This window comes from Somniosus microcephalus, unplaced genomic scaffold (assembly GCF_052327205.1).
Source record: "Somniosus microcephalus isolate GS21.2 unplaced genomic scaffold, FLI_Smic_1.0 unresolved_chr1, whole genome shotgun sequence".
Classification (NCBI taxonomy): Eukaryota; Metazoa; Chordata; class Chondrichthyes; order Squaliformes; family Somniosidae; genus Somniosus; species Somniosus microcephalus.
Genome location: NW_028225179.1, coordinates 119513784 through 119538853, shown reverse-complemented (window position 1 = coordinate 119538853; position 25070 = coordinate 119513784). Strand labels below are relative to the sequence as shown.

Genomic DNA, 25070 nt, shown 5'->3' with positions numbered 1-25070 from the left:
AAATCGCGGGGGGGAGAGCCTCGTGAAATCGCGGGGGGGGAGAGCCTCGGGAAATCGCGGGGGGGGGAGAGCCTCGGGAAATCGTGGGAGGGGGTAGCCTCGGGAAATCGCGGGGGGCTCGCGCCGCCCGCACTGACCGTGCATGCGCCGCCCGCACTGACCGCGCATGCGCCGCCCGCACTGACCGCGCATGCGCCGCCCGCACATGCGCCACCCGCCCACCCACAGCGGCCGTCCATCAGCCGCGCGATACGCGGGGGACCTCAGCTGCGGACCTCAGGCGCTAGGCAGGGGGAGGGGCCGGAAAGAGGGACAGAGGGGAGTGGGGGAGGGGAGGGGTGGGCGAGGGGAGGGAGGGAGGGAGACGGGAGGGGAGGGAGGGAGAGGGAGGGAGAGGGAGGGAGAGGGAGGGAGGGGAGGGGAGGGAGGGATAGGACAGGGAGAGGACATGACAGGGAGAGGGGGGACACACAGGGGCAGGGAGACCAAGCGCCCCAAAATTGCCCTCGCAATGCGGGGCTCCCCAGCTAGTCTATATATATAAAGCGGCTCTTCTGTCTGTCTGTCCCGATGTCTGTCTGTCCATTCTCTATACGTTTGAAAGTTACAGAGCGTACCGACGCGCGCGTCGCCTCAAAAGAAAGCTTGCGATTCCGGACCGGTCATAGGTGTATTTACCTTTCAGCCGCACAAAAATCCCGCCCGCGGTATCCCAAAAACGTTCAGTGTTCCGCTCATTAGCATCTCATTAGCGACCGTGTGACGTCGAGGTCGACCAATCGGACGGCGGGTTCCTTCCTACAGTTGAGTGTCGAGTGACTCGACGATTGACCAATCCTACGCTTCGGTGACCTGACCGGTCGACCAATTGGTGCGTGTGTGGGCGGGCCTTATCCTTCTGAACCGAGGTGAGTGGCCACCATCTTGATTTTTCACATTTTTTCCCCCCACACTTTCTGTGTGTTAGGGAACTAAGGTAAATATTTTAATCATGTGTTAGGGAATTAAATAACAATTTAATAGCGGGGGGGGGAGAGCCTCGGGAAATTAGGGGGGGGAGAGCCTCGGGAAATCGCGGGGGGGGAGAGCCTCGGGAAATCGCGGGGGGGGGAGAGCCTCGGGAAATCGCGGTGGGGGGAGAGCCTCGGGAAATCGCGGGGGGGGGAGAGCCTCGGGAAATCGCGGGGGGGAGAGCCTCGGGAAATCGCGGGGGGGGGAGAGCCTCGGGAAATCGCGGGGGGGGGAGAGCCTCGGGAAATCGCGGGGGGGAGAGCCTCGGGAAATCGCGGGGGGGGGAGAGCCTCGGGAAATCGCGGGGGGGGGAGAGCCTCGGGAAATCGCGGGGGGGGGGAGAGCCTCGGGAAATCGCGGGGGGGGGAGAGCCTCGGGAAATCGCGGGGGGGGGGAGAGCCTCGGGAAATCGCTGTGGGGGGGGAGAGCTGATGAGTTTAAAAAAAAGAGGCCACCAGTTGCGCGGCCGCCTTGACGACGGCACGCATTCGCACGGCCCCCGTTACCCCGGCAACGGGGCACACCGGCGGTCTTGAAACCACGCATGCGCACGGCCCGCCACCCCATCACGCCAGTTGCGCAGCCGCCTTGACGCCGGCACGCATGCGCACGGCTCCCGTGACGCCAGCACACAGCCTCGGGAGATCGCGGGGGGGGCGAGCCTCGGGAAATCGCGGTGGGGGAGAGCCTCCGGAAATCGCGGGGGGGGAGAGCCTCGGGAAATCGCGGGGGGGGGCGAGCCTCGGGAAATCGCGGGGGGGAGAGCCTCGGGAAATCGCGGGGGGTGGAGAGCCTCGGGAAATCGCGGGGGGGGGGGGAGAGCCTCGGCCGCCCGCACTGACCGCGCATGCGCCGCCCGCACTGACCGCGAATGTGCCGCCCGCCCGCCCGCAGCGGCCGTCCATCAGCCGCGCGATACGCGGGGGACCTCAGCTCCGGTCCGTCCCGGCCTCAGAACCCGACCACGCCTTAAGTGCTAGGCCCCGCACGGCCGCTATCGCAACGGCACCGGACCTCAGGCGCTAGGCAGGGGGTGGGGCCGGAGAGAGGGACAGAGGGGAGTGGGGGAGCGGGGGAGTGGGGGAGGGGAGGGGGAGGGAGACAGGGGAGGGGAGGGAGGGAGAGGAGGGGAGGGAGAGGAGGGAGAGGAGGGGAGGGAGAGAGGGGAGGGGAGGGAGGGATAGGACAGGGAGAGGACATGACAGAGAGAGGGGGGACACACAGGGGCAGGGAGACCAAGCGCCCCAAAATTGCCCTCACAACGCGGGGCTCCCCAGCTAGTGTTCTTATGTAAGCCACTCAGTTGTATTAAACTGCTACCGGCGGTTCAAGTTGAAGGTCAATCACAACCTGATCAGAGCAACTAGGGATGGGCAATAAAGGCCGGACTTGCTGTTAGGTCAACTGCTTGTCAAACTCCTTCCTTCTCTGGTTTACAACAACACGCTTCGAGTAAGCACGAGACACTTGATGGTGGTGCATACAGAACAGACTTTATTCATATACAGCATAGGTGATCAGTCTATACTGTATACAGAGAGTAGCTTTTCAGTTTCTCTATAGAGATCTCCCACTAGCTGTTGAACACCCTGCTCCTTTATACACCTTACTCTGCCTGCATCAAAGGTACATGTAACAGATAAGACCTCCTGATGTATCTGTTCCTGAATCCGTGGAAGATAGTCTATTTACATAAGCAGCCTTAATTGTTTACTTCAAAGATATTTCGCTCAAACAAGACTTCCTGACCCAGATACTCTGGATTCGATTGAGGTGTCGTTTTCTTAACAGCTTAGCTTCCTAAACATCCTTTCTACACTGTAGTTAATAAATACATTGCCTATTGTTATTTCACAAGCCACTAAAGTTATACTTTAATCACTCACGGTCGATGTTGTCCAAGTCACTTATTACTTTGCTAAGGCATTCTGCTGTTTTTTTAATTCATTCACAGGACGTGGACATCTCTGGCAAGGCCAGCATTAATTGCCCATCCCTACATCGCCTTGAGTAAGTGCTGGTGAGCTGCCTTCTTGAACTGCTGCAGTCTGTGTGGTGAAGGGTAGTTAAATGTCAACCACATTGCTGTCAGTCTGGAAGTCACATACAGGTCAGGATAACAACAGAAAATGCTGGAAAAACTCAGCAAGTCAGGCAACATCCGTGGAGAGAAATTTGAGTTGACGTTTCGGGTTTGACCCTCAACATTTTGAAGAAGGGTCAAACCCGAAACGTCAACTCAAATTTCTCTCCACGGATGTTGCCTGACTTGCTGAGTTTTTCCAGCATTTTCTGTTGTTATTTTGGATTTCCAACATCTGCAGTATTTTGCTATCGTACAGGTCAGGATGGCAGTTTACCTTTCTTAAAGGATATCAGGGAACCAGCTGAATTTTTTATAACAAGTCTCATGGTCACCATTGCTGATACTTTTAATTCCAGATTTAATTAATTGACTGAATTTAAATCCCCCAGCTTCTGTGGTGGGATTGGAACACACCTAATCCAGGTCATAACTCCAGGCATTTGATTCACTAGTCTGGTAACATAACCACCATGCTACCGTAATCCTGTTTATGGTGGAAAGTCTTTTGCTCTAAGATACAAGGCGGTTCGATTGTTAACCCTTAACTCAACAAGATAGCCAACACTTTTCAGCGAAGCCCACATTCTAAGAATAAATTCAATTAAAAGATAGTCCAGATTCCCATTATTTTACAACATGGTTCAATTCCTACATGGTCGCGCGCACCCATTGATGTGACTTCCTGTGTCTGTCAATTTCCAGTCAGGACAACGGTCTGGAGCTTTGTGAGAATAAAAAACACTTTTTGTTCCTTACACTTTGAGAAATACATGTCCTATCGTCGTGTTTCCGATATCTTCACACACACAGAGACCATACTGGTTTCCTTACAGACTGGATGCAGAAGCAATATTCACAATGAAACCCTGATGTCCTCACACACGAAGCTGACGGCAAGTTCCCATTGTATCTCTGAAAGCTTCGGCCAAGTAAGGGATTTTCTACGTTATGTCAAGGGCCAATGGGGATCCTTGTCTGCTGTGTATTCCTCTCAAGATGAAGAATGGAGAAAGGTTGTGAAGTCGCCGTGGCGTGTTTCACAACAGCAGCAGAACTACCGTCTCCTTGCAAATAAGGGAAGTGGGACAACTGGTGATGTGGTGGGATGAGAAAGAACGTGCGGAACCTGCCTCAGCCAAACTGATCAAGCAACAACAAGCTGGATACCGGGAAATAGGGTTTATTTTATGTGCAGTTACTTTCATTACTTGCATAATTTAAGAATGAGAATAAACGGGTATTTCACCATATTTTTCACCTCCTCCCGGAATCTCCTCTGGGTCAACGCATAAATGCAGGTGTTTGTGCAAGAGCTCAAATAATTCAACAGAAGGGTGATTCTGATCGCCAAATAAAGCGAGTTTGAACCAGTGAATGTAATTGTCTCCGTGACACCGACAGAAAAGTGTATTATAGTAACTGGCGCCGTCAACACAATAAAGCTCCCCGAGATAGTGAAGAGGAGAATGATGGATGTTCTTCGGTCCTTCATCTCAGGATCACTGCTGCTCTCCCCAGTGTTGCGGCTCTTCAGGGCTCTGCGAGCTCTACTAGCCACTATGATGTGCCTGGCAGTGAGAGAGTTCAACAGTAACATCGCAGGGTATGGAAGTAATGGAGAAGCTAAGGTGCTAATCCACTTGTAAGCTATCCATCTCGGCGAAGAGACATATCCCGTTACTGTACGACAGCCCCACTCTATATCCCCAACAATATAGTAGGGCTCATAAAGGAAATAAACAGGAATGTTTATCAAAAAGCTGAGCACACACACCACAGTTAGAACCACAGTGGCAATTCTTTCGGTGCAAAATTTTACTTTTACTTTCTGACAACAAATGGCTATGAAGCGGTCAAAGGTGAACGACAGTGTGGACCAGACAGAGAGTTGGCTACTAACTGTTTCTATAAAGGCAATAAGACGACACGCTATGGTGTAGCTCAAGAATGAATGCAGGAAATGATACCGAAAGATGCTTGCCACGCTTACATTGAAGAGACAGACCATGAGATCTGCTATTGCCATAGCCACCATGTAACGAGTGATTCCTTTGGAGAGGCCGCACTTTCCCCGGGACAGGATCACAATTGACATCAGGTTCGCTGTAAAAAATGGAAAATCAAAAGAGAGGAATCAAAGAAAATCACACCCGCTCGGAATTGCGTACTTTTCGAATTTATTCACTTATGGGATCTGGGCATCACTGGCAAGGCCGGCATTTATTGCCCATTCCTTATTGCCCTTGAGAAGGTGGTGGTGAGCCGCCTTCTTGAACTGCTGCAGTCCATGTGGTGAAGGTACTCCCACAGTGCTGTTAGGTAGGGCGTTCTAGGATTTTGACTCAGCGACAATGAAGGATCGGAGATATACTTCTAAGTCAGGATGGTAGAAACATAGAAACACAGAAAGAAACAGAGAAAAATAGGAGCAGGAGTCGGCCATTCGTCCCCTCGAGCCTGCTCCACCATTCAATTTATCATGGCTGATCCTCTATCGCAGTGCCATATTCCCGCTCTTTCCCAACCTCCTTGATTCTTTAGATGGCGTGTGACTTGGAAGGGAATTTGTCGGTGGTGGTGTTCCCATGTGCCTGCTGCCCTTGTCTTTCTAGGTGGAAGAGGTCGTGGGTTTGGGAGGAGCTGTCGAAGAAGCCTTGGCGAGTTGCTGCAGTGCATCTTGGAGATGGTACACACTGCAGCCATGGTGCGCTGCTGGAGGACGGAGTGAATGATTAAGGTGGTGGATGGAGTGCCAATCAAACGGGCTGCTTTGTCCTGGATTGTGTCGAATCGTGAGACCGAAGGCATGTTACTGAAACCGATCCCTCCCTGGGTCTCCCTGGGTGCGTTTCTGAGTCAACAAGAACCAAAAATACAAACAGAAAATGCTGGAAATACTCAGCAGATCAGGCAGCATCTGTGGAGAGAGAAACAGAGTTAAGGTTTCAGGTCGATGACCCTTCGTCAGAACCAAGTTCACTCGCTGCTCTCTGCTCATTTAACTGGCCTCAGTCGAGAGAAAAAACCATGAGTGCAGCTTAAAAGTTGCTGGAAATTGGCCCGCTCATTTGTCACACATGATTTGAGTGACAGCTTCAAGATTTGTTCAATGATCTTTTGGGAGACCCATTACTGATCAGAAGCCTTTTCATTGCGTTAAGGTAGAGAACACCGTTGATTAAAATAGACCCTAAGCCGCTTCTTTGATTTCAAATTCGGACACAGAAGGTGTAATTTTAACCTAAGGATCGATTGGAGTGCAGGTGTTATAGCCCATCGACTTCAATGGAGAGTACAATCGGTCGGGGAGTCAGACCAGTGTTGCACCCGCTCCCGTCCGTTTCCCCAAGGCCGGGTTATGTTAAAGTTGCCCACAAAGTCAATTCACAGCGTGAGAAAAGTTTAGTGAGTCAGGGGAAACCAAATCTTGGGAGAGAGGCACGACATGCGTGTCCACATCTGTAAGAGAAAAAAGACAGGTTAAAGTTTCGCGTGGTGGGCCCAGGCGTCTTAGATCTGATCATCACTCTTAGTCCAGGCAGCAGATTGCAAGGCGTCTCACAAAGGAGAAAACTCGCTTTCAGGGAGCACTCGATTAGCACCAACGTTGTCATTTTAAAGCAAATGAGGAAAAGTGAGAGATTTTTATTCAATAAATTGCGACCATTAATTGGCAAAGCAAGGAACGAAGACACGGAGACAAACCGCACATGGAGAAAGCAGCAATACATTCAAATGACGGTCCACTTAATAATATATACTTACCAGGAACACCAACAATTGCAAGAATGGGATAACAAATCACTGATTCGTTGAGAACGGCGGAGCGTCCCATTTCCTGTATGAACCAGAGAATCGTGGAAGCAAAGTTCTGGGTATGGCCACAAAGACACTGCATCGAAACGGTCGTGTTTTATACACGAGCCAATCCCCCCAGGGAGATCATGCTCTTACATAAGGGCTCGCATTAGCTACGGGCCTTCGAACAAACACATTACAACATATATTTTTTCCAAACCAATGATAAAAGTGCACTCCACGATTATTTGATTCAAGCAAAGCAAAATCCGGGGCGGCACTGGGCGCCCAGGTTAATTAATTCCCTCGCTCTCTCACTCTGTTATACATGCCGCATCTTGGTGATACGGTGCTTTCACTCATTCTCCAAAGGCTCCACCGCTTCAGTTATAAAATTAAAAGGTGAAATAAAGGAAAAGGAGGAATAAAATATGACCCCGTCCATTAGCACTACACGGTCAAAGTGTACATGGTAACCAGACAAAAACCTGAAAGTGATAGAGCAAATCGCATTGACTTCAGGAGGGACAATATCGAAGTTGGGAGGGGAATTAAAACAAAGGCTGCATCTTTCATTCAAGTGCAAGAGCCATTAATGAGCCATAATCCAAGCACCACAGCCATCCGCCCCTTCAAACACCGTCTGCCCCACCTGTGACAGAGACTGTAGGTCCCGCAATGAACTCATCAGTCATCAGTCACCTGAGAACTCATTTTTAGTGTGGAAGCAAGTCATCCTGGTTCCGCGGGACGGCCTAAGAAGAAGAGACCAGCGGAGCATGGGCGACCATTGAGCGAACATTGGTCACCGTCGTTCCCCGAATGGTTATTTGATCAATATCTTTTTAAAATGCACTGTACCTAAAGGCTAATGATCTGCAGCCTCACCTCCAATAACAAGTGCATGGAGCTCATGGACTTCTTTGTGATGAAGATTGAGACCATCTCTTCAGCTGCCTCTGTCGCTACCCTCCTTTCCACTGGCCCACCAAGCCAAACTTCCCCCAAGGCTCTCCCCCTGCCTAGCCCTGAACTCGCAGCTCTCTCTCGTTTCTCTCTCATCTTGCCTCATGCCCGCTCCGAGTTCATCTTATCTCTGAGACCCAACTCCCGCTCCCTCGATCCTATTACCATCAAACTGCTGACCACCCAACTTCCCTTCCTGGCTCCAATGTTAGTGGATATTGTTAACGGCTCTCTCTCCTCAGGTACTGGCCCCCTTTCCCTCAAATCTGCCAGCATCATGTACCTCAGGGATCGGTGCTGGGTCCCTTGCTGTTTGTGATCTACATTAATGATTTGGATGAGAATGTAAAAGGTATGATCAGTAAGTTCGCGGATGACACGAAAATTGGTGGGGTGGTAAATTGCGAGGAGGAAAGCCTCAGGCTACAGGACGATAATAACGGGTTGGTCAGATGGGCGGAAAAGTGGCAAATGGAATTTAACCTGGAAAAGTGCGAGGTGATGCATTTTGGACGGACAAATAAGGCAAGGGAATACACAATGAGTGGTAGGACCCTTGGAAGTACAGAGGGTCAGAGGGACCTTGGTGTACATGTACATAGATCCTTGAAGGCAGCAGAACAGGTAGATAAGGTGGTTGAAAAGGCATATGGGATACTTGCCTTCATTAGCAGAGGCATAGAATATAAGAGCAGGGAGGTTATGATGGAGCTGTACAAAACGCTGGTGAGGCCACAGCTGGGGTACTGTGTGCAGTTCTGGTCGCCTCACTATAGGAAGGATGTGATTGCTTTGGAGAGGGTGCAGAGAAGATTCACCAGGATGTTACCTGGGATGGAGCGCCTCAGCTATGAAGAAAGACTAAACAGGCTGGGGTTGTTTTCCTTGGAGCAAAGGAGGCTGAGGGGGGACCTGATTGAGGTGTACAAAATGATGAGGGGCATAGATAGGGTAGATAAAGAGGAACTTTTCCCCTTAGTAGGGGGGGCATAGATTCAGGGTAAGGGGCCGGAGATTTAGAGGGGATTTGAGGAGGAACTTTTTCACCCAGAGGGTGGTTGGAAGCTGGAACTCACTGCCTGAAAGGGTGGTAGAGGCAGGAACCCTCACAACATTCAAGAAGCATTTGGATGGGCACTTGAAATGCCATTGCATACAAGGCTATGGACCAAATGCTGGAAAATGGGATTAGACTGGACAGGGAGGGATGGGCGGCGCAGACACGATGGGCCGAAGGGCCTCTTTCTGCGCTGTAAAACTCTATGACTATGACTCTAGAAGCGGGCTGGGAAGCTGGTCCCTTTATACAGGCCACAGTGCCTGCATGAATCTGCTGTTCGGAAGACTGGGGGATTCCTGTCTCCAGACCAGCACCTGCGCATGCGCGGGCAGTTTCAGTGAATGAATGGGCAGCAGCCTGCTGATTTCTAATCCCAGGCTGCTGTTTCTTTGTTTCTGAGCCACCTAACTTGCTCAAGTTTAAACTTTGGTTTGAATTTACACTTTGGCCAACATTTAGGTCCCACTGCGGCAGGGAAGTGTCCCAATTTGTGGGCTGGACAACTTTTCCCTCAGAACAAGCCACAGTGCCTATTTTCACAGCCTGTGAACTTGAACTTGCCTTGTACAATTTTTCTGCTAAAATTCGCAGGGCTACCCACATACTGAAAACGAGAGAAACTACAGCTGATGCTTTCTCCAGATCCAGACCACTTATTAAATCAAAAACTGCATCCACTCCTACCTGGCTCGCCATTGTAAGGGTTGGGGGCTTCTTTAAACTGGTTTAAAGTAATTTTCATGGTCTTGCAGCCTTTGCCTGCACACAGACCAATTCCAATAAAACCAATTTTAAAACAGCGGTTCCGAATCGCTACCCCTCCTTTAGTTCTCAGTGGAGGAACTTATAATTAATGATATTAAAACGGAACAAGTGGTTTGGATGAGAGAAAAAATCAAGTTTTATTACCTAAATAAACTACAATCCAAAGAATAAACTATACCTCACGAACACAGTAATTACATTAAAACTATATAACAGGGGGGTTGCAGACGGCGAAAACGAGGGATACAATGGCTACAATGTTATTTAAACAATCTTAGCAATTCCCTTAAATCACCACCCCAAACTCCTGCTAGGTTGCCTTGCCGAGGAGTCAGAACACCCTGCTCACCTGTGGTCCAGCGAAGTAAAGAGCGAGATAGCTTCTCAGCAGCTATCTTTATACCTGGTGAGGCCCCTGCCGTTCTGCCTTGCAAGGGCTGTGTGCAAAATTCCCAGCCCAAAAGGGTCCAATACACAAGAGAAAGCTGTGCTTGGCTAACTCAAGGTGGTTAGACTGGGTTAATGTGTCTTCCGGAGCTCCCTGGGCTGAAACAAAAGAGAATGCAACAGCCCTATTGTCCAGTGCTGGGTGATTTAAAACCCATTCAATTCTTAAACGTTTCCCATTCAAGGTACAAAAGTCTCTTCTGCAGTTTAGATGTATCCACTCGATATACAAACAAATGCTAATAGCATTCAATTGCTTTGTAAACAAAGCATTTTCCTTTGTCTTCGGCCTTGTGGTGACAGCCATTTTTACCCCTGGAAATTTAAAAGCACAACGCCCAGGGATTCTTTAATCAAAAAAATTGATCTTCAGAACTGTAAATTATTGCGAATTCTTACAATGATACGCGGCGGATGTGTAATGCCTTACCCCATTCCTTCTCATAAATTTTCAAAACTCTTCGGACACAAACTGTGGTCCATTATCAGAGCAAATCTGCTCTGGCAAGCCGTTTCTGGCAAATATGGTCCATAGGACTGCAATCGTTTTCTCTGTAGTGGTTGAGGACATTTTTATCACCTCAGGCCACTTCGAATGAGCATCCACTGCTATTAAGAACATTGAGTCCATGAATGGACCAGCAAAATCAATATGCACCCGTTGCCATGGAGAGGAGGGCCACTTCCATGGGTGTAGAGGGGCATGTGGTGGTGCATTTTGGACCTTCTGGCATCCTGAGCAGCTCTTGGTTAGGTCTTCGATTTGTTGATCGATTCCCAGCCACCACACATAAGCCCTAGCAAGGCTTTTCATTTTCACTCCCCCCAGATGACCTTCATGTAGCTCATTTAACACTCTCTCCCTTAACTTGGGTGGAATCACCACTCTGGATCCACACATCACTGTCCCCTGGCATACTGACAGCTGTTCTCTTCTGGATGAGAATGCTGGCAACAGTGAGTCGCCATGTGTTGGCCATCCCCTCACCGTCAAATCATATACCCGAGACAGCGTCGGATCATTGCGGGTCTCCTCTATATCCGCATTCGTTACCAGCAATCGTTCAATTATTGACGAATAAAATATCTCGATAGGGTCCACTGCTGGTGCTTCCTCCACAGTAGGCAGTGGCAGGCGCGATAGCCCATCAGCGTTTCCATGCTATTTCGTGCCTTTATATTCTATTTCATATTGATTCGCCCCTAGAAACAGGGACCATCTTTGTAACCGTTGTGCCGTCATTACTGGAACGCCCTTCTTTGGATTAAAGATGGAGACAAGTGGTTAGTGGTCAGTCAGCAAGGTGAACTTCTGCCCATGCAGATAGTGGTTGAATTTTTTTACTCCCCATACTAGGCTGAGGGCCTCCCTATCAATCTGGGCGTAGTTGCGCTCGGCTGAGGTTAATGACCGAGACGCAAAGGCTACTGGCCTCTCCAACCCGTCTGGGAATTTGTGCAACAGCACCGCTCCAATACCATAGGGTGATGCATCACATGCCAAACGAATTGGTAGTGCTGGGTTGAAATGGGCCAACACCTCTTTTGATGTGATCAACTCTTTACACTTCTGGAAAGCTCATCTACGTTTGTCATTCCACTTCCATGGTACCCCTGTTTGCAGTAGGGTGTTCAGTGGGTGTAATACCGTGGACAAATTTGGTAAGAACTTATGGCAGTAGTTTACCAGCCCAAGGAACGACCTCAGTTGTGACACATTTTCCGGTGCTGGAGCCTTGACTACTGCCTCAATCTTTTCAGGGGACTTATGTAACCCCTCTTCATCGATGACGTGGCCACAATACGAGATCTGCTTCTGGAAAAACTCGCACTTGTGGCGATTAGCTCGTAGCCCATATTCCTTTAATCTGGTGAGCACCTTCTCCAAGTTGACGAGGTGATCACTGTCATTTTTGCCCATGACCAGGATGTCGTCCAAATAACACTGGGTCCCTGAAATCCCTTGCAGGACTTGATCCATTGCCCTTTGCCAAATAGCCGGAGCCGATGCTACCCCTAACACCAGCCGGTTGTATTGATAGAGACCTTTATGAGTGTTAATCGTAAGGTATTGTTTCGAGGCTTCTTCTACCTCCATTTGCAAGTACGCCTGGGCTAGATCAAATTTGGTGAAGCCTTTACCTCCAGATAGCGAGGAGAAAATATCCTCACTTCGTGGAAGCGGATATTGTACCGTGTGAAGGACTGGGTTCACTGTCACCTTAAAATCCCCACAGATGCGGACCTTCTTTGGTTTCCCAGGCGTATTACTCAATGACCTCTTCATTACAGGAATGATGGGTGTAGCCCACTCACTCCAGTCTACTTTGGACAGTACTCCTGAACGTTCCAACCCTTCCAGCTCTGCTTAGACAGCTGGTCTGATCGCATAAGGCACTGGTCTGGCCTTAAGAAACTTTGGGCTTGCATTTTCCTCTATTTTAATCGTTGCTGTTATGCCTTTTACTGTTCCGAGTCCATCCTGGAACACTTGCGTCAGTTAGCATTTTTGACAGTCGTCCAGGTGTGACTTCGTTGTCCTTTTTGGCCTCAACCTTCAGTGCTTGTATGGAATGCCAATCTAATTGTATCTTCCGGATCCATTCACGTCCTAGCAGTGGTGGTCCTCCATCTGGCAATACATATATATCCATTTTAGGTATTTCCTTATGTAGTTTCAGACAACCCAGCTCCTTGCTTCCAGAGTCTGTGTCACTTTTCTGTTCGTCTGATCTACTGTCCATCACCTGGTGTACCTTTTTGTACTTCTCCTGTGGAGATTTCTTACTGTTGGTTTTCTTCCCAGACCTGCAGACTCTTGCTATGTGTCCTGCTTTTCCACACTGTCTGCACACTTGGTCCTTGAACCAACAATCCTTCTGGTCATGTGTTGTTCTGCCGCAGCGATAGCACTTCCCTGTTCCAAAGGACATTTCATTGGTGCCATATTCTTGCGGTCTCCGTTGTATCTCTGCAGCGCTCCTTGCGGCTGCTTCGTGTGATACTGCCATACTGAAAGCCTTGTCCAGCGTAAGATCCTTTTCTGCTAGAAGCCGTTTCTGGGTTCCTTCACTTTGCAGCCCACAAACAAATTTGTCCCTTAACGTATCTGCTAGTCCCGCTCCAAACTGGCAGTGTTTCGATAGCTTGCGCAGTTCTGTTAGGTACTCAGCATTGCTTTCGTCTTTGTGTTGGTTCCTTTTATGGAACTTAAATCGTTCTGCTATCAGCAGCGGTGTGGTGTTTAAGTGGTCCTGTAGGATTTCTATTATGCTTTCGAACTTCTTGTTCACAGGCTTCTCTGGGGTTATTAGGTTTCGCAGTAACCCATAAGTTTTTGCACCCATGGAATTTAACAAAACCAGTGCTTTCCTAGCGTCTGGCACTTCATTCGCCCTGCAGTACACCTCAATACGTTCCACATATGTCGCCCAATCTTCGACTTCATTGTCGAACGTAGAGATACTGCCACTCTTCTGCATCCCTGGGTGTGATTTAACTGTCAAAAATGGTGTCTCCCGCGCTTCCCCTTCTTCTCCGCTGGCACAAAATGGTGTCTCCCGCGCTTTCCTTCCTTCCCGCGCTCGCCCTTCTTCTCTGCTGCGGCTTCTAAAAATGGCGTCTCCCGCGCTCTTCCTTCTCCGCGGCTCAATGGAGTCTCCCACGCTCTCCCTTCTTCTCCCCGCGGACACTGTTCAGCCCTTGAGCCCTGGCTGTGCTCTGCGCATTCTTTTTTTTTGTGCGCCTTTCCCGTTTCCGCCGCTCGGTCCTGAACCCAGCTGTTGCTTTACCCTCTCTCTCCATTTTGTTTTTGTTTTTTTCCTCGACGCCGCTCGGTTTTCAACCCCCAGCTGCGCCCTGTGCGCTTCACCTTCTGTCTTACCCCGTCGACGCTGCTCGCTTTCTCTCTGCCATCGGTCGGCTCCAGCCGCCGCTGTCCAGGAAGGGTCTGCGCTGTACCTGTCGTCAGTCTATTGCTGATCGTCGTGGCTGGAGAATCAAGCCCGGCTCTCCACAGCCTCCCCTGCGATGTTCACTCTCTGCCGGGTGACTGGACGGTTGCTCGTGGTCGACGCCCGTGTTTCTGGCCTCGACTTTCTTCCACCGCCCTCCCGGAGTGAATCCTCGATGGGAAATGCAGAGTTGCAGGTAGATTCGAATCGACACTCGTTGCCACTGTTAGATCCGTGATTCTGAGAGTATGATGTTTTTCAATAACCACACGGATGCTGTTACTTAACAATCAACAGGTATTTACTGGAGTAGGGTAGTCTCAAGACTGGGGTACAGAGGCAGGCTTATATACAGGTGTGGTCACTGCCGGTACTACAGTATACAGGAGCTGTAAAAGTAGTTCTCTCTTAAAGGTACATACACTACAGGGAGAATCTGCTATTACACTGTGCTGGTGTTGGGAGACTGTAATATTAAAATGTGCTGATGTTGGGAGAGTATAACATTTCACTGTCCTGGTTTTGGGGAGAATGTAATATTACACTGTTCTGGTATTGGGTAGACTATAATATTACACTGCTGTTGTTGGTTTGATTGTAATAACACTGTGCTGGTGTTGGGGAGACTAATATAACACTGTGTTGGTTTTGGGAGACTGTAATATTACATGGTGCTGGAGTTGTGAGACTGCAATATTATACTGTGCTGTTTTTTTGGAGAATGTACTATTACACTGTGCTGTTGTTGGGAGACTGTAATATTAAACTGTGCTGGTGTTGGGGAAACTATAATAATTCACTGTGCTGATATTGGTGGGAACTGTAATATTACATTATGCTTGTGTTGTGTGACTAATATTGCACTGTGATGGTGCTGTAGGAACTGCAATATTACACTGTGCTGGTGTTGGGGAGACTATTATTACACTGTGCTGATGTTGGGAGACTGTAATATCAGACTGTCCTTGTGTTGGGGAGAGTGTAATATTACACTGTGATGGTGTTATGGAGAATGTAATATTACACTGTGCTTGTGTTGTGTTAACCGTAATGTAACACTGTGCTGGTGTTGGGGAGAATGTAATATTACACTGTGTTGGTGTTGGGGAGACTGTAATATTAAACTGTGCTGATGTTGGAAGGACTGTAATATTACACCGTACTGGTGTTGGGAGCCTGTAATATTACACTGTGCTGGTGTTGGAAGGACTGTAATATTACACTGTACTGGTGTTGGGAGCCTGCAATATTGCACTGCGCTGGTGCTGGGGAGACTGCAATATTACACTGTGCTTTTGTTATGGAGAATGTAATATAACTGTGCTGGTGTCGGGGAGACTAATTTAACACTGTGTTGGTTTTGGGAGACTGTAAATATTATGCTGTGCTGGTGTTGTGGGGACTGTAATATTAATCTGTGCTGGTGTTGGGAGAATGTTATATTACACTGTGCTGGTGTTGGAAGACTGTAATATTACACTATGCTGGTGTTGGGGAGAGTGTAATGTTACACTGTGCTGGTGTTGGGGAGACTGTAATATTACACTGCTGGTGTTGGGGAGACTGTAATATTACACTGTGCTCATGTTGTGGGGACTGTAATATTACACTGTGCTGGTGTTGGGGAGAGTGTAATGTTACACTATGCTGTTTTTGGGGAGACTGTTATTACACTGTGCTGGTGTTGGGGAAAATGTAATATTAACTGTGCTGGTGTTGGGTAGACTGTAATATTACACTGTGCTGGTGTTGTGGAGAATGTAATATTACACTGTGGTGGTGTTGGGGAGAGCGTAATATTAAACTGTGCTGGTGGAGACTTTAATATTTGAAGGGGTTAACAGGGTCATTGCGAAATTGCTGTGCTTAAGAAAAACAACTGCGAAACGGCCCGATGATTGAATTATGTGGAAGTGGTGACATGTGACCTCTGCGGTTTCGCAGATGATTGAACAATAACAGGTGAAAGGGCTCACTTGATTGATACTGGCCGTTAGGAGATAAGGGAAGTCACAAGATGAGCACCTGGTGGCTCCATTGTATAAACTTTGATGTAATTTGAAGAAAGGTCATGCAAAAGTATGAATCATTGTGGTTTGGAGTCATAAATACTGAGATTTGTAAGCATTCAGAGAGACAGCCAGGGACGAGCTGCCGGAGATCTAGCTGTTCTCCCTGATCAGCCGTTAGATATCTCCGCGGACTATTTGTATTTTACTGTTAAACAATTTTGTGTTTTAAATAAACTGCTTGGCTTTTCACCATTTACAGGCTAGTGTGCGGATTTAATTAATTTTACTTTCGCCACAACATATGGTGTAGTCAGCAGGATACATCGAAACATAGACGGACAGTGACCAAGAGGACATGAGTGGGTGAGTAGATTTGGAATACCACCCAGAATATTATGTGATTCAGGCGGCCACCTGTCTGTCTACGGAGCGAGTATCCGAATCGTGCAGAGCCTGTGAATCGGTAAAAGAGACACACCTAGACTTAGAGTGAGTGTGGTCTTAATTTACACGTAAATTAAAGTATTGGAAGGGACATTGTCGTTGCGATAAAAGACGGTAGATAAACTGTGTGAATTTTGAGTCCAGTCTTTTGTTTCTCATAATTGAGAATATTAGGAGGAATATTTTTGGAGACAGGAGTTAAGTGGTGTGTAAGAGAAACGAGTGTCCCCGTCACTTCAATTGTCATAAATTATCTCAATCGCCTAGCTTGAACTGGAATTAAGGGGGCAAATGCCCCACGTGATGGCCAAGGTTTAATAGGTCGAAGGGAACACCGAGAGGACAAGGTGACGGCGGAAACCTGTGAGTGAACGTGTGATACGCACGAACTGGTGTGAGAATTGAGGGATGATCCCATCGCGATAAATAAGTGGCGGAATAGAAGTAGGCCCGCGTGAAGAGACTCATTCGCAGAGGAAGCGGGGGAAGGTCAGATCACATAATGGCGTCAGGGAAAGACCTTGAATGGGGGCCGGAAGGGTCTCTTAGTCGGTTCTATGCAGACGACCAGAAGGGCTTAATAGACAAAATGATTAAAGATGGGTGGGATTACTCGGTTGTCCCCAAGGAGCAAAAGAATTGGTGGGAGAAATAGAAACAGAAGAAGGCAAAGAAAGCCGGAGTACTTTTAGTATATCAGTTATGTGTGTTACAAAGTAAAACCGAACAATTAGTAGAAAAAAGTAAGGAAATAGAAGCCGAGAATAAACAGTGGAGAGAGCGGCATGAACAAACCGGCAAATGGGGGGGATCAAATTATGACCTCCCTCTGACTTATGTTGCCACAGTAACAGCCACGGCCCCCCCCCCACTTAATTCTGACGAGGAATCGTGGGGCAAGAAGCCGGCAGCCCCCGTAACGGTGACTGCAGGCGGAGCGGGAGGAAACCCCAGATATAGATATACGGCTTTCACCCCTGGAGAAAAACAAATGATAAACCAGAATTTGGGGAGCCTACAACTGCGGAAGAGAAATGTAGAATTTTGGCAGAAATGAGAAGAGTTGTATGAGACCCACGATATGCACGAGAGAGATATCCACCAAATAGTCCGCGCCAAATGTCCAAAGGATCGGTGGGTGGTATTGCAGAACCCGCATAGGGATGGCACGTGGGTACCCACCTTACATGACGGCCTGGGCCAGGAGAGGGTTCGTCACTTCGGGCGGGGAGGCTATCAAACATGAGAGACGAATCAGACTACTGTTAGACGCTGCCAGTAAACCTGCAGAGGCAGCAGTGATCAAGGTTAAGGCTCACCAGAAAGTAGCAAACAATGTCCAAAGGGGCAATGAAGCGGCGGATAAAGTGGCACAGGAAGCAGGCATACCCTCAGAAGTACAGGAAGAAGTTGTGAGTAGTATCATTACCAGGGAAGATACAGACATTGTGAGATTGCATGCCGATGTAAGTGATGAAGAAAAGAAAGATTGAGGCACAAAAGGAGGGAGCCAGAGTGACGACTTCATATGGAGGAAAGATGGGAAGGTGATAGCCCCGGCTTGTATTAGACAAATGCTCATGGAACTACACCATGGCATCAGTCATGTCGGACGGAACGTCATGATAACAAACATAACTGGGGATTGGTGGTGGCCAGGAATGGGACGGGACATAGCTAAGTACTGTCAGCAATGTGTCACGTGTGCCCAGCACAACCCAGGAAAGGCCGTTATGGTTAGAATGGCTCACCAACCATGACCAAGGGGGCCGTGGGAGTGTATACAGATAGACTTCACGGGACCTTTACCCTCCTCAAGGGGCAAGAAATACTGTCTCGTAATAATAGATCAGTTTACACGGTGGGTAGAAGCGTTCGCCACGCAAAATTGCACCGCAATCACGGCGGCCCGAATATTAGCTGAGGAAGTAATCCCACGTTGGGGCGTCCCTATCCAAATCGATTCCGACCAGGGAACCCGTTTCACCGGACAAATAATGAAGGAGGTGTGTGCTACGTTGGCTATTAGACAGAAGTTTCATATCCCCTACCACCCGCAAAGCTCTGGAATGGTAGAACGTATGAACAGGACACTTAAAACAGCCCTAGCAAAGGCCATCCAAGAGACAGGACAAGCTTGGGCAGATTTACTACCCGCGATCTTGATGAGACAAAGGGCAATTCCTAACCGAGTGATGGGATTAACTCCATATGAGTTGATGACTGGCCGGACGATGCGTCTGCCAGAAGGAATCATAACTGGGGGATCCGACGTAGGGCCCCTGAGCGATCGGATTAGAAAGTACGTCTTGGAACTGAGTAAGCAACTTAAGGAATTGAGGAAGGAAGTGAGGGAACGGCAAGCAGACAGGGACGAACAGAAGGAGTTGGAGGACCAGGGGGAGGTCCCGCAGGTAGGCACGAAGGTAATGGTAAAATGCCTGCCAGGATGAACGGGGTTTGCTCCCTGTTGGTCTGGCCCATTTGAAGTCCTAATTAGCGAAGATACGTGCGCCTGCATAGATATGGGTGGGGCTGGCCGATGGAAACATTGGTCCCAGCTCAAAGAGTATGAATCCAACGACCCCAGCACCAGCGAACAAAATAAATAACCCTGCCTTCATACACACTCTAGGAAATTGAAGGCGGACGCCTCAGCAGAAAACGCCGGAAGGAATACAGACGACCCAAGATGAATGTGTTACGCGATATCATGTGTAGTTTGCTTGTTTGTGTAATTATGATATGTAGCCTCAGGAGGACTCAGGCCAGAGTACCCCCATGGGCCAAAAGAGAGTTACATGTGAACACCTTTTTATACATGTCATACACCTATGCCAAGAGAGTTAACGTTGCCAGCTGTTGGGTCTGCACCCATGTCCCCACGCACTCGGAGGAAGGAATTCCCCGACAACCAATCCCACTTAGTGATGATGAGACGGTCAGTTGGATGTTTGGAGTTAGAACAGGATGCACAAGCGTGGGCTGTTATGCCGCCAAGGCAGACGGCAGCACCATAACAAAGCTCCAAAGTCATGGGTACGACCCAGAACATTGTAGTGAGTGGACACGGACAACCTATAACGATTCCTATCTACCACCGTTCCTGAGAATGAGGAGTAAGAAGGGACAAGGAGGGGGGCTATGTCTCACAAAGCAGGGACGACCGGCAGATCCTATTGTGGGCTACAGTAACTGCACATATAGCATTACCTTGCCTGTCGGAGGGAGTAGCGTGAAACTCCCTTCGTTAAACGAAAACGGTGACTTTTCGGTACAATGGGACCCCCCCCAATGATAAATAAGTATATGCCCTACAACGGGACTCATTTCGTGTGCAGTCGCAGGGCGTACCCCTGGTTGCCCCGAGAATGGACGTGTTCTTGTTATCTGGCTTATATCGTACCCTACATATATCACCTGGGTTCTCTGAAGGACCTCCACCGGAGAGCCAGACGAGCCATCACGGAGACTGAAAGATTCTGGGCCATTGCGTTTCCCTGGTATGGGGCGGGTAAATTGGCAAGGGAATCCATTAACATGGCCACCGTCCTGGAACAGGTGGCCAACGATACAACTGAAGCCCAAGTTAAGGTTAATGCAGTGATGGTAGCCCTCCGCACAGTAGCTCTACAAAATCGGATGGCCCTTGACTATGTGTTGGCAGAAAAAGGGGTAACCTGTGCCCTCATCGGGGCCGAATGTTGTACATACACCCCGGATAGCTCTGAAGAAATTACCAATCTGGCAGAGCATATCCAAGAAGAGGTTAAAAAGCTTAAGCAACCACCAGCCTCCTCGTTGTGGGGCTGGTTGTCAGGATGGTTAGGCTCTATGGGAACGTCACTAATCCAAGGCCTGGTCATCTTTGTGGTGGTGGTAATAATGCTGTATTGCCTATGCATGTTACTTAAATGTTGTATCAGCAAAGCGCTGTCATCTTTACTATCGAGCAGACCTGTAACCCAACCACCCTCAAACTACCAGAACCTAGCACTGTCTCAGAAGGTGGCGCACTTACGCCCAATACCCCTATATGATGAGGTTTTACGAGCAGCAGAATGAGTAGCGACAGGAGATGGGAACCTGGATCCCGGAGTGGAGACCCCGGGGCTCAGGAACCGACACATCACAACACCAATTGCTGCATAAAGTCCGGGTATACGTTGGCCTAGAATTATGTTGATGAAAAATTTTGGCCAAATTGGGGATTGTAGGGGTTAACAGGGTCAGTGCGAAATTGCTGTGCTTAAGAAAAACAACTGCGAAAAGGTCCGATGATTGAATTATGTGGAAGTGGTGACATGTGACCTCTGCGGTTTCGCAGATTGAACAATAACAGGTCAAAGGGCTCACTTGATTGATACTGGCCGTTTGGAGATAAGGGAAGTCACAGGATGAGCACCTGGTGGCTCCATTGTATAAACTTTGATGTAATTTGAAGAAAAGTCATGCGAAAGTATGAATCATTGTGGTTTGGAGTCATAAATACTGAGATTTGTAAGCATTCAGAGAGACAGCCAGGGACGAGCTGCCGGAGCTCTAGCTGTTCTCCCTGATCAGCCATTAGATATCTCCGCGGACTATTTGTATTTTACTGTTAAACAATTTTGTGTTTTAAATAAACTGCTCGGCTTTTCACCATTTACAGGCTAGTGTGCAGATTTAATTAATTTTATTTTCGCCACAACAATATTACACTATTCTAACGTTGGGTAGACTATTATTACACTGTGCTGGTGTTGAAAGACAATATTAATAAACTGTTCTGATGTTGGTGGACTGTAATATTACACTGTGTTGGCGTTGGGGTGGGTGTAATATTACACTAGGCTGGTGTTGTGAGACTGTAATATTATACACTACCCAACACTAACACAGTGTAATATTACACTATTCTGCTGTTGGGTGACTGTAATATTACAATATGCTGGTGTTGGGTGTAACATTTGCATATTGAATTATCATTGGCCCGCAGGCATCTGTAAGGAATACCTATTATATTCACGTGATTACATGCTGAGTTGTCATTGGCCTGCAGGCATCTGTAAGGACTGCTATTGTTTTGAAGACCCAGCGGTCCTAACTCCATCTTGTCCCCACTGTGCTGTATGGTTGAGATCACAGACCTGATGCTTCATAAAAGAGTTTAAACTGTAATACTCTGTTGTCCTACAATTTATTATTTTTGTACAAAGCGTGCAAAACAAGACATGGTGTCAGAACAGGGATTTGAAATGGACATCGTTGGAGCTCCCTTACCTCGAATGAATTGGGAATCTTTGAACTTACATAGAGAATGGAGCAAGTTCAAGCAACACGTGGAGTTGATGTTCTCGGGTCCGTTGAAAAGCAAAGGGGAGGAAGAAAGATGCTGCTACCTACTCCTGTGGATCGGAGAAAAAGGGAGAGACATTTTTAACACATGGTCTCTCACCGCAGATGAAGCAAAGGTACTGAAAAGTTATTTTGACCATTTGGAATCATATGTGATGCCCAAGACAAATACGATATTCGCTAGGTACAAGTTTCAGGAGAAAGTACAAGGAGCTAGTGAGTCGTTTGAACAGTTCGTGACTGAGTTAAAACTGCTGGTAAAAGACTGTGAATATGCAGATAAAGATGAGATGGTCAGAGACCGCATTGTGTTTGGAATACATTCAGCTAAAGTGAGAGAGAAACTTTTGAATGTTGGGTCCGGGCTAACGCTGGACAAAGCTATGGACATAGCTAGATCGCACGAGATAGCCCAAGCACAGTTGAAAACCATAATCAGCGCCACGAGCAGTTCGCATAAACAGACGGTGCACGCAGTAAATAGACACACACCAAAGAACACCGCCCAGAGAGCGTGTTTCAGAACAGAAAGAACAGCGAGAGTTCTAAAAATGAGTGACACAGACATAAAACGCTTCAAAAACTGTGGATATTGTGGAAACAAGATGAAAGGGAAAAAGGAGCAATGCCCTGCCAAAGGAAGGCAATGTGCTAAATGTGGTAAACGGAACCACTTTGCTAAAGTTTGCAGGACTGTTTTCGGAAAGACAGTACACACAGTGAGTGACAGCCAAATGCCAGATAGAGGGCCAAATGCAGAGGAACTGTTTATTGATTCTGTGTCACAGAAAAAACAGATTTCAGAGACTGAGCAAGCCTTTGCCGATATTGAGATAGGAAAACAGGGCAAAGAGCTTAGGTTTAAACTAGACACTGGAGCTCAGGTTAATGTAATTCCTCTGAGTGAGTATCACAGCTTGAAGGATGAGTGTGAGCTACAGCCCACCTCATGCAGACTGACCAGCTATGGGGGTGAGCAGCTCATTGTAATAGGCACATGCGTGATGAAATGCAAGTACAAAGAAAGCGACATGATATTGGACTTTTACATTGTTGACACTCAAGCACCTCCAGTGCTAGGTCTAAAGGCATGTTTAGACATGGACCTCGTCAAGCTAGTGCTATCATTGACAGCACCAGTTGAGAAGCAGACAGTCATGGAGGAGTTTGCTGATGTTTTCAAAGGAATCGGACTATTCCCAGGTGAATGCACTATTTTCCTTGACCCAGCAGCAACCCCTGAGGTTTGCCCACTGAGAAGGATACCCCTTGCTCTACATAATCTCCTGAAGGAGGAGCTGCAGCGCATGGAGAATACAGAAATCATCGTCCGGGAAACAGAGCCGACAGAGTGGGTCAACGCGTTAGTAGTGGTTGAGAAACCACATACAGGCAAGCTCAGAGTCTGTCTCGACCCCAGAGATTTGAACAAGGCTATCAAATGCCCTCACTACCCTCTACCAATGCTAGATGACATCACACCCAAGCTAGTGGGAGCACGTTACTTCAGTGCAATGGACGCATGATCAGGATACTGGACTATCAAGCTCACAGAAGAGTCATCTAAGCTAACAACGTTCAACACACCATTTGGACGCTACCAATTTCTGTGTTTACCATTTGGTCTTATCTCAGCTCAGGATGAATTCCAGCGGAAGATCGACAAAACCTATGAAGGCCTTGACAGAGTAGTCGCAATCGTAGATGACATCCTCATCTATGGCAGGAATAGAGAGGAACATGACAGGAACCTCCGTGCGATGCTACAAAGATCACAGGAGAAAGGTATCCGGCTCAACCCCGAGAAAAGCATAATTGGATCCACCGAGATTAGTTATTTCGGGCATCGCCTCTCAACTGATGGCATTAAGCCGGATCCAGAGAAAATCTCTGCCATCAAGAAGATGGAGCCGCCGAAGAACCGCGCAGAGCTAGAGACAGTACTAGGCATGGTTAACTACTTAGCCAAGTTTGCCCCGAGCCTCTCCGAAATCAACGCAACCATGCGTCAGTTGCTCAAACAATCCAATGAGTTCCTGTGGGACAAACAACATGACACAGCATTTCAGAAAATGAAAGACCTAATCACCAGAGAACCAGGACCAGTTCTTGCCTACTTCGACCCCAACAAAGAGCTCAGACTACAAGTGGACGCGTCAAAGTACGGACTAGGCGCTGTATTACTGCAAGAAGTAAAGCCCATCGGCTACGCTTCCAGATCTCTCTCTCACAGTGAAATCAACTATGCTCAAATCGAGTAAGAGCTATATGCAATTCTGTTTGGATGTAAGCATTTCCACCAGTACGTCTATGGCCAACAAGTCATTGTGGAATCCGACCACAAGCCCCTCGAGTCAATCATGAGGAAACCACTAGCTGCAGCCCCACCAAGGCTACAGAGAATGATCCTTCAGCTACAGAAGTACGACTTCACAATCATTCACCGTCCAGGCAAAGACATTCCTGTCGCAGACATGCTCTCCAGAAAGTCTCTTAGCTACCAGGACAGCAGCCTCAGTGAAGGCATGGATGTGCAGGTGCACATGGTGTAAAACAGCTTACCTGTGAGTGACTCAAAACTGAAGGAGATCCGAGCAGCAACAGAGAAAAATGCACAACTCACACTGCTGGGCAAAGTCATACATGAAGGATGGCCTGAGGAAAGGAGGAAATGTCCTCAAAGCATATCTGAATTCTGGAACCACAGAGACGAACTGTCACAAATCAACAGAATCATCTTCAAAGGGGAGAAAATCATCATTCCTACCAGTCTCAGAGAAGAGATGTTGACAAAAATTCATGCTGGACCTATGGGCATGGAAAAATGCAAACAAAGAGCACGTGACATTATGTTTTGACCCGGAATGTGCAAACACATTGAGGACATTGTCGGAAAATATTCCATTTGTCTAGAACGCCGCCCATCAATTGTCAAAGAGCCCATGATACCTCACCGTATCCCAGACAGGCCCTGGCAGGTCGTGGCAAGCGATCTGTTCACATGGAACAACGAGGACTACATAGTGACTGTTGATTACGACAGCAGATTTTTTGAACTGGACAAGCTTCACAGCACCACATCTGCAGCTGTGATCCACAAGCTAAAGGCAACCTTTGCCAGGCATGGCATTGTAGAGACTTTAGTCTCAGACAATGGCCCCCAATACAAATCAAAAGAGTTCGAGTCGTTT

The 25070-nt window shown here is 48.1% G+C and overlaps 2 protein-coding genes across 2 annotated transcripts in view; one reads left to right on the top strand and one right to left on the bottom strand.

The window, feature by feature from the left end:
• Positions 1-3322: 3322 nt before the first annotated feature.
• On the bottom strand, positions 3323-5790 carry LOC147095742 (putative G protein-coupled receptor 139). The gene has a single exon (XM_085973989.1). It carries the CDS (start codon positions 5190-5192, stop codon positions 4302-4304), a length of 891 nt encoding a protein of 296 aa, XP_085830115.1. The 5' UTR covers positions 5193-5790; the 3' UTR covers positions 3323-4301.
• A 9928-nt stretch (positions 5791-15718) lies between these two features.
• LOC147095741 (uncharacterized) overlaps positions 15719-25070 on the top strand; it is an 82418-nt gene continuing 73066 nt past the window's right edge. The window contains exons 1-2 of the mRNA XM_085973706.1: positions 15719-16461; positions 19178-22959. Coding sequence (XP_085829832.1) covers positions 21756-22959 — 1204 coding nt within the window. The 5' untranslated portion in view covers positions 15719-16461; positions 19178-21755. The remainder of the gene's footprint in view (positions 16462-19177; positions 22960-25070) is intronic.

What these genes read in the sequence shown, in the direction of transcription:
- LOC147095742 (XM_085973989.1), bottom strand. Translation starts at nt 5,192, where the DNA reads ATGTCAATTGTGATCCTGTCCCGGGGAAAGTGCGGCCTCTCCAAAGGA.